This window comes from Cavia porcellus, unplaced genomic scaffold, assembly GCF_034190915.1.
Source record: "Cavia porcellus strain 051 isolate PalLab524CR breed Dunkin Hartley unplaced genomic scaffold, mCavPor4.1 scaffold_2, whole genome shotgun sequence".
Lineage (NCBI taxonomy): Eukaryota > Metazoa > Chordata > Mammalia > Rodentia > Caviidae > Cavia > Cavia porcellus.
In genome coordinates, this window is record NW_026947485.1 from 25,948,280 (window position 1) to 25,958,535 (window position 10,256).

Genomic DNA, 10,256 nt, shown 5'->3' on the forward strand with positions numbered 1-10,256 from the left:
AATATTTATAGAAAAGTAGAATCTCTAACAAGCTCACAAAATACCTTCTGCCTCTAGGTATCAGTAAGTTAATGGCAGTTTGGACTTCATAATATCCATTTTTTTATATTAGTCTATACATCTGGCAGGAAAGAGATGGAGATACATTTGAAAAAGTAAGCTTTAAGAAATGACTTTAGAGTTAGATTTTTAACATACACGCACATATTTTTTGATCATTGCATATTGGTTATATAGATTAATGTGTTCCATTTGGGCAGATGTACACGTACACATAATATATATTATTCCCTCAACCCCTTTATCCATCTTCTTTCCCAGTTTCATATGTTTTGAGGGAGTTTGAATAAGTATAAATTATTTTGATCATGTTCACAACCCGTATGTAGAGTTTTATTATTTACCTTCAATAATGGAATACAAAACAGCATAATAATAGTATAGCCAAATATATTTATTTCAAAGCTGGGAAGGACCCCAAGCAACCATGTACCTTTCTCTTGCTCTGTACCCCAACTAAACAACATTCTGAAGAAATCACAGATTACATTGGCTCATAGTCTCAAGCCGAACATTAGTATATGAATTTCAGCAACTTAAAACGTTTTTGTATCTTGTATTTCCTCAACAATATCTATGGTTTGTCTTTTTCACTTACATCATTCCATTAATGGAAGCTTCCTGCCTTTTCCTGTTTCAGGATTATAGCTGGACAGACATCCGCTGTCCATTTGAAAAGCGAAGAGATGCAGCATGTGTGTTTTGGGACAATGTAGTATACATTTTGGGTGGCTCCCAGCTGTTCCCCATAAAACGAATGGACTGCTACAACGTAGTGAAGGACAGCTGGTACTCCAAGCTGGGCCCTCCAACACCTCGAGACAGCCTTGCTGCCTGTGCTGCGGAAGGCAAAATTTATACATCTGGAGGCTCAGAAGTAGGTAAGGACTTCTTGATATTTTTTGTTTAAGAGGAGTTACTTAAATCTAAATATTTTAGCTTTTGTATTTTTTTTAAAAATTGGTATTCACATACTTTTTGGTATTTTAAATACATGTTTGTCACATTTTAGAACCCATTTCCTTGAAGGCTTACTTTAATCCTTTAAATCAAGAATTTGCAAGGATGCCAGCTTCCTAATATTCTTAATTGCCCTTTTTTTAATTGCAATAAAGCATTAGTTGACAGTATCTGATATTTCAAGATTTTGACCTAATGTGAGTATGTGTACAAAAACTTTTCTCATTAATGGCTTTTTAGTATTTAGTAATCTTTTTCTAAATGATTAATTTTTCTAAATGAATATTCTAGGTCTAGACTAGACACATAATAGCTTTTATATGCTTTCATCTTTTCAAGTAATTTCTTTAGCTAAATAATGGGCTTATAAAGAAAACTAGGAAGACCAAGGAAATTTAAGGTATGGAATTTAAATTTTAAGGGTTTTTTTTCCTTGCTATTTTGATATTAATCCAGAAAATTTTTAACTTGTGGTCAGTATATTTACCTGTTTTAAATTTTACCCCCCACCACCACCACATGTCAAATGTATACCGGAAAAGCTGTGATTTCTTAACTGTTACTTAAAATGCTCTCTTTAAAAGCGTTATTCATGTAATGTCATCATACAGCATGTTTCAAAAACAGTCCTAACAATGAGAGAAAGTAACTGTTAGGTAACGTCATTTCTTCAGCATTTACTCTACTAAGTCAAGTTTTTGCTTAGTGGATTTTTTTCCTTTTAATCTACAGAATCCACCAAAAAAATAAATAAATAAAAGAAAAACTTGTGTAAATATTTTAATACTAAATTTATTGAGACATCATGAAAATAATACAAGTTACGTTTGACCTGTATAGTTACAAGAGGTGTTATAAGTGGTGGCCATAGCTTCCAGACATTTATTAGTACAACAGACTACTTAAGTGTGTATACATTTTTTTAGCAGTCTGTATATACTGTGTGTTTTCTAGTGTCTGTCCATCACCCTTAATGTTTAACAAGCTAAGATTGTTTAACAAACTATTGCTGGGCATGGCCATTTTTCTTTCTATGTGTTATTCTCTGATCTTTACTTTTCATAGAACTTAGTTGTAATAAAGAAATACAAAGGGAGCTGTGTTGTAATTATTTCTGTATCATCTGGCATTACCCCTAAAACAGTGGGAGATAAGAAATAGGTTAAGGTCTCACTGTTTTCTTAGGAAAGAAAAAAAAAAAACACTTAATAGTATTATCTCCAGAATTCTTTGTCAAGTTCTTATAATATACAAAAGTTTCAAAACATGATGAGTGTGTATTTTTCCTTTAAAATGTACAATCAGGGTTAGGGATTTAGCTCAGTGGCGTAAGTGCCTGCCTGGCAAGTTTAAGGTCGTGAGTTCTATCACCAGTACAAAAAATGAAATACATAAAATAAAATAAAATGTACAATCAGTATATACCTTACATTTGATACTTTGAAAGTATACTCAGGAATGGACTAGCATGACTTCAGGGCTTACGCATACAATCTCTGAGAGTAATCAAGAAGTACAATATAATTTAGTTAATGATGCAGGATATAATGATAGAATAGTAAATAAACCTTAAGAGTATGATCAGGTACGTTTTATGAAATTTCATAGTTTATGAAATTGAAAATTTATTTTAAGGTGAATTTACCATCTGTAAGTAGCTATGTTTCCCATCCTATATAAATATTTAAAAGTTAAGATAAATCTCAACATAATGTACTAGCCTTGAAGACTTATGTAATGTTCCTTATTTCCTTTAGAAATAAACCAGTTTTCTTCTGACATTTAATTACCAATAAATAAATCTTTCCAATAGATCCATTTTTTATGTTCTTCTGGGTCTGTCAAGCAGGGTTATTAGCTTTTTCTTGACCTATTCCTACATTTTTGTTGTGTTGAATATAAAAATGATTCAACAAGCCTAAATTTTCACTTTCATTATATATGTCTACCCTGCAGTCCTTTTCTTCCCATACCACACAAACACAGTTAAAACACAGCAATACCCTTCTGTTTTTCAGGAAACTCAGCTCTGTATTTATTTGAGTGCTATGACACAAGAACAGAAAGCTGGCACACGAAGCCCAGCATGCTGACACAGCGCTGCAGCCACGGAATGGTGGAAGCCAATGGCCTGATCTATGTTTGTGGTGGGAGCTTAGGGAACAATGTTTCTGGGAGAGTGCTTAATTCCTGTGAAGTTTATGATCCTGCCACAGAAACGTACGTATCAATTTAAAACCTATTTCACAGTAATTCTGTAAGCTGAGTTGAAGATATGAAAAGGCTGAGGAAACCCATTAGAAGAATTCAGTTCTTACATTAAGACTGTACAAACAAACAGTGTTGCCCAAGCCTTGAATGCCTTGACCCTTCTCTTGCACCTAAGAAATGACTTGACCCATGGAAGGCCTTCTTTCTGGTCCTTTGTGTAAACACCCATGAAAGAGATATATCTGATTAATTCATCAAACTCATAAATACTTTGGTTTGAGAGGTTAGGAAATACAAGGGAGAAGGACATTATAATCAGTTACAAATTTACCCTTAAGTGGAAATATTATGTACTGACTATGGTACTAATAAGCCATATTGCCAGATACATCTTTTTGGTTCATACTTCCTAAAGAAAATATTTGAATTAATGTGTATTAAATTATTCCTAAATGAGAAGCAAATAACTACTTTTAAAAGACAAAATGCTAAGGAATAAAATAGTTCATTTTTCTAACCTGTAGTTTATAATGAGGGGATCCATTGAATGTAACCAAAGGAGTTTTACTATTCAATGAATAATGGAAATGACAGTAAATACAGTGACATTAAACACTGTTAGAAAATAAATAAATACAGTTTATTGACGTACCCAAGGGCTTTGATAATAAAGATCACTTGTTCATTTGGTTGGATTGCCCATTGTTGTTGTTTATCAGAACAAACTGTTGAGTAAATATGTTCCAGGTAGATGTTATACCAGAGTTGCACCAAAACTTGTGCTTCATATTTTATATGTAAAAACTATTGCCATACTACCAAGCATAGATATCTTCCATTCTGTTGCTTTTTTAATTAAGAAGTTAATTATATATAACATGATTAATCATATACTTTAATCTATTTGTGCTTCCTGCTTTTAAATAAAGATTTGAGGAAGCATAATCAATAACCTTTTTCCCTCAAATTAAAGTACAATTGCAGTTTTTTTTCTCATTTTTTGCTCAACATGTTACTAATACAAGGAATAGAAGGGAAAGCAACTTGCCTGGAAATTTATCATTTGTGTTAAGAATAGTGATCTGATAAGATCAAATACACTGCTTTCCAGTGGTTTACAAAGTACAGGTTGTACTCGCCAGAGTGGAAGTGCTTACTGTTTTCCCTCCATTATGAACTTATACCTTCCTATAAACCTAATGCTCAAAACATGTTACAGCACACTAGTTGGAAATTTGTAATCTGATTCATACTACTGCCTAATTGTTTTTCCATTTCATTTTTTTTCATTTCATTTTTATCGGTACCAGGGATCGAACTCATGACCGCCTGCTTGCAAGGCAGGTGTTTACACCACTGAGCTAAATCCCCAGCCCCCCCCCCAATTTCTAAAAAACCTTTTAAAATGGAATCCAGAGGCATATAAACTCTGTACTTCTAAATTTTGAGATCTTTATTTGGGCAATATCAGTATAAATCACTGTGCTCTCATTCATAGGGAAAAAGTAGAAAGAAATTCTGTAACCTCATTATTTTTTAAAAGTAAGTGCATACCAGGGTGAGGATATAGCTCAGTGGCAGAGCAGTAGGAATAGAAGAGCTCTCAGTTCATTACCCAGCACCACAAAAATTAAAGTGAACAGACAAAAGATTAGACGGATTTTCAGTTTGAGGAATATGTAAAAATTATAAGGTTTAGCATTTCTTTTGTTTGTATTGAGCTTTCATGTGAAATCTGAAATCTTTGTTTTCTTCATTGCCCTTCAATTTTTATTTTGTGTATATAATTAGCCAAGTCTCAAAATAGTGTTGTACACTACAATTTTCTTTCTAAAATATTTAAATCACATCTAAGTTTTTTTATAAGAACTTTTTTTTCAATTTTGTCATTTCTCTTAAGTGTTTTGTAACTAGAATATGTTTAATTGAAAGCCATTGAAATTAACCTAGGGCAACAGTATGATACAGTGTGAGCAGTCAAAATTTTAAGAAAACCTTCTAAACACTAAACTTCAAGTGGAAGAACAGGGGTGGTGCACAGTATTCTCCATATGAGTTATAGAAGGAAGAGGATATTTGCAGCTTCTGTACTGTTAGGAGATTTAGATATACACAAAACATGTTCTCATTTTGTATCATTGACCCATTTGGAGAAGAAGGCAATGGATAAATTAAGTTTCTCCAACACATGAATAACAGCTGACTCTGTAAAGCTCACTGTGTGGCAGGCAGTGGAAACCTCGTATTCACTGACTTTCCCACTTCTATCTATATGGTGGTCATTTCACCTGGACAATCAGAAGTTGTGCTGCCCACCTTACAAGGTGCTTCAGAAATGAGAGTGGTGGCTGTGGAGCCATTTAAAAGAGTTGTTAAGATTTCAGATTGAATCATTGTGCCCTAGGTATGTTTTATAAGATCATATGTATGAAAAGGAAAATTGTTTTGAAGAGATAAATTACTGTCTTACAAAGTTATAGCAAAGTTCCCTTTTGTTGTCGTTGCTTGGAGTCTTTTGGTATATGTTGTGAGAGCACAAAACTCAGGCACTAGGACATTTTCATAATGACTGATACCAGTCAGGGAAGTACTCAGAAGGAGAATTGAAAAAATAGCCAAACACAGTTGTTTGTGTTATTTATGTGTATAGTGATACTACCTATGAAATTAGTAACCTTCAACAAATCCACTGTATTTTTAATCTCAGTTTCATTACTGATGATTGTGGGCAATGCAACAGGATGTTATTGAACTGGACAAACTTAATAGAACTTTTAAAATCAAAGCTGGTGAAAGTTCTAAGTATTGCTTTAAAGATGGAAATGCTGACTGCCTAAGGCCCATTATAACTTTGTGTTGTACCTACATATACATAAATATATGTTAAAAGCCACATAAGGTCAAGCCTGGAGAGACACACCTATAATTTTCGCACTCTGGGAGGCTGAGATAAAAAGATTGCAAGTTAGGCCAAGCATGGTGGCACATGCCTGTAATCCTAGAACTGGAGAGGCAGAGGCAGGAGGATCGTCACAAGTTCAAGACTAGCCTGGGGTATAAAGTGAGCTCACGGACAGCCTGAACTGCATAGCAACCCCCTGTCTAAAAAAGATTGCAAGATTGAGCGTAGTGTGGGCAACTTGTCTCTGTCTCAAAGTTACAAATAAGACAAAGTGGGAATGCAGGGCAAAGGCCCTGGGTTACATTTGTTTTAAAAAGTGACAGAATTAGTGCTTTAGTTGGGCGTGGTGACGCACACTTGTAATCTCCGCACTTGGCTGAGGCAGGAGAATCACTGCAAGTTTGAGGCCAGCCTTATAAGTTCAAGGCCAACCTGAACTGCCTCCTGAAACCTGTCTCAAAAAAAAAAAAAAATCAGTGTTTTATGTTCTGTTATGTATCTTCTCTTTCTTTTGTTGCCATTTTAAAAATTACTACAAACTGTAGGAAATGGATGCCTTTGAAAGGTGTGTTAATAATCTCCAGATAGGCTCTATTTCTCATATTCTATCAGAATTCAAAAAAATAAAATCCCAGTTTATCCCATTTATAAAAAAACTGCCCCATAAGCCAGGCATGGTGGCTCACGCCTGTAATCCCAACATCGAGAGGCTGAGGCAGGAAGATCATTGCAAGTTCAAGACCAGCCTGGGCTACAAAGTAAGCTCAAAGCCAACCTGAACTGCATAGGGAGACCCTGCCTCAGAAAGACCAAAAAAAAAAAAAAAAAAACACTGCCCATAATCACTGTCAAATATTTTGTGTATACATATATTTATATACATAGAAGCAAATTAGCATTTATTTATATTAGAATTACAGACCTCTCATTAGAATAAGTCACTTCCTATAAATAAGCACATTAAACTCTTCCTTCCTTCCTTTCTTTCTTTTTTTTTCAGATGGACTGAGCTCTGTCCAATGATTGAGGCCCGGAAGAATCATGGGCTGGTATTTGTAAAAGACAAGATATTTGCTGTGGGTGGTCAGAATGGTTTAGGTATATTTTGTTAATTCACTGTTCAATTTTCCTATGATATTCCTCATCTTAAATTACTGAAGTGTTTCTTAAAAATCTAACAGGCTGGGAATATAGCTCAGTGGAATAAGTACCTGCCTGGCAAGCGTGAGGTCATGAGTTCCATCCCCAGTACCAAAAAAAAAATCTAAGTATACAGCCATTATCACTTACATCATTATGTCTAATTTTGTAGTTTCCAGAAACAGTGAAACTTTGCAACCCTTTAAAACAACTGGAGATATAGCTCAGTAGTAGAGCACTTGCCTAGAGTGCATGAGGCCCTGGGTTAGATCTCTAATACTGTAACAGTGAAAACAAAAAAATTTTAGAAACTTCAAACAGAAGCTTTAGACCTTATATCTGGGTTCTAAATAAATTTTCCTAAACATTGCGTGAAAAAAAATCAATAGTTGTTATGAAATTTGACTTTCCCGTTTTCTTAATGATAGCCTGAAGAATCTTACCTAATTATACTGAATGATGGGCAGCCTAAACTAAATCCTGGGGTAGTCATGGCTTCATTTTAGTCTATATGTTCAAGTTTTAAGGATAATAAAGAAGTAACTTCTTTCCTATCTATCCTCATCCATTGCCATTTTCCATAAATGACTAAGAGAAGGAAAAAGACATTTGAATAGTTATCATCAAAGTTAGTCTGAGAAAAAAATCAGTAGTTTACTTTTTAGATTTCTCCAAGATGGATAGAACATTTTCAGTTTTATAGAAACCCTATCAATGTGCTTTAAAATTTTTAGATTAAGTTTCTATTGTGTTAAAGTGAAAAGAATTTAAGAAGTAGATATTGAGGGCATTTATTATAAAATTCTTGTAAACTTTGGGTATGAAAATTTTATTTTGAAAGTAAAATGTTGAAAAATCTACAAAAATGCTTAGACAGTCTTAGAACTGTTCATATAGTTTTTCACATTATTCATGTTGTTTTATTCTTTTGAAGGTGGTCTGGACAATGTGGAATATTATGATATTAAATTAAATGAATGGAAGATGGTGTCACCAATGCCATGGAAGGGTGTGACTGTGAAGTGTGCAGCTGTTGGCTCTGTCGTTTATGTCTTGGCTGGTTTTCAAGGTGTAGGCCGATTAGGACACATCCTCGAATATAATACTGAAACAGACAAATGGGTGGCCAATTCCAAAGTCCGGGCTTTCCCAGTCACAAGTTGTTTGATTTGTGTTGTTGATACTTGTGGAGCAAATGAAGAGACCCTGGAAACATGAAAAATGAATGGACTTCAAGATTCATCAAGACTCAAAAATATGGTCACCAGAGCTTTGTTCTGAGTTTAGTTTGCAAAGTTGTGGTTGTTTTGATGAATGAAATTTTAAGTGAGTGAAGTAAGAACCCTATCAAATAACCTTTCTCCTCTCCCGCCTACTGGAGATTGAATGCAGGGTTGTTCTACCACTGATGTACGTCTCCAGCTCTTTTATCTTGAGAAGCAGTTCCTCTGCATTGCCCAGACTGCCCTCCAACTTGGAATCCTCCTTCCTCAGCCTCATAAGTAGATGGGGTATAGTTGTGCACCACCACACCTGGCTAAATTATATGAATTTCCTTAACTCTTCAACCATCTTTTAGCTGTCCACATAATCAGAAACATATCTACCAAGAAAATTTGAGAAATTATAACCATTTGTTGGGAATATTAATTTCTTGAATGAATTTTACATTTGTAATTAATTATGGCAGAGTGGGGGATGCTTATCACTGAAGCAACCTCATCATTGCTCTAGATTCTATTTTCATATATCATGTAAGTACTGTGTAGCTGTCTCTGTTCTTGTTTGGTCCACAACTAAGAAACATGATTGTATAAATTCTAAGTCAAGATAGGCAGCTCTGATGGAGCACTTTTCTGTCACATAGTTTTACTTGACTTAATTCATTTCACTTACTGCCAAATATATTCCATTTCAAAGAAAGTGTAACAGTAAGCAGGGTGTACATGTACTTCCCTGCAAAACTGCATAAACAGATTGTGAGATTCAACAATGTGTTCAACTCCTCATAAAATATATTCAATTCAACTCAGTGTATTTCATCTTTTTAACATAAGATGTTAATCTTTGTGCCTATCATTATTTTGTTTTTACCCAATGTTTTACAAAGTATTCTACATCTTCAGACACACTGTTAAATAAAATTGTCATAAGAGTGATTAGCAGAAGATAAACTGTTTAAAACAGACTTCTAGATCATTAGAAAAACAGTGACAGCTTTATCACAGTATCATTGTTGATGCTGAACTTATGATTAAAAAGATACATGATTTCTTTTTCCATAGGGGAACACATCAAGATATTTAATTCAGTTGTTTGTAACAGTTTTGTAATAATTTAAGTGTATGTCCTCACCTATTCATTGCTTGTATGTGGTCTGTGATTTGGCAACTCAACTACAATTTCTTGCGCAGTCATGTTTTACACTTGCATTATGTATGAAATGAGCCATGTGAAACTGTCATAATTGTTTTTATCGGATAATAAATATTTTTTTCTTAAAATAACTGCTCAGTTTTATTCTTCATTTTCTTTTTTTAATCGGTACCAGGGATCAAACTCATGACCACACACTTGTAAGGCAGGCACTTATGCCGCTGAGCTAAATCCCCGGCCCTTGTTTTTCATTCTCAATGTATTTGGTAGCTGTTTTTTTGAAACACTGTACCTATTTTAATTTTGTTTCCTTTATATAGAAGTTACAGTTAAAATCTAAGAACATTTAAATTAAAAAGCATTCTAAATTTAAGAGAAGGCCTAATGCCACAACTTCTCAAACTCTTTAATGAAATTGAAAGGGAAGTAAAGTTCTCAAATTCATTTCTGGAATCAAGCATTACCTTGATATCAAAATCAAAGAAGGAGCTAACCAAAAAAGAGAACTACAGGCCAATCTCACTAGTGAACACAGATGTAGAAGTACTGAATAAGATACAAGCAAATAGTGCAGTGCATCATCAAGGACATACACCCGTGACTAAGT

General features: G+C 34.2%; 1 protein-coding gene across 3 annotated transcripts in view; it reads left to right on the plus strand.

The window, feature by feature from the left end:
• The window catches only part of Klhl7 (kelch like family member 7), a 68,676-nt gene extending 58,896 nt beyond the window's left edge, over positions 1 to 9,780 (plus strand). For all 3 annotated transcript variants that reach the window (XM_063239389.1, XM_003467826.5, XM_063239394.1), the window contains 4 exons: positions 701 to 941; positions 3,039 to 3,240; positions 7,134 to 7,231; positions 8,208 to 9,780. In XM_063239389.1, the coding sequence (XP_063095459.1) occupies positions 701 to 941; positions 3,039 to 3,240; positions 7,134 to 7,231; positions 8,208 to 8,491 (825 nt within the window). In that variant the 3' untranslated portion in view covers positions 8,492 to 9,780. The remainder of the gene's footprint in view (positions 1 to 700; positions 942 to 3,038; positions 3,241 to 7,133; positions 7,232 to 8,207) is intronic.
• Positions 9,781 to 10,256: the final 476 nt, after the last annotated feature.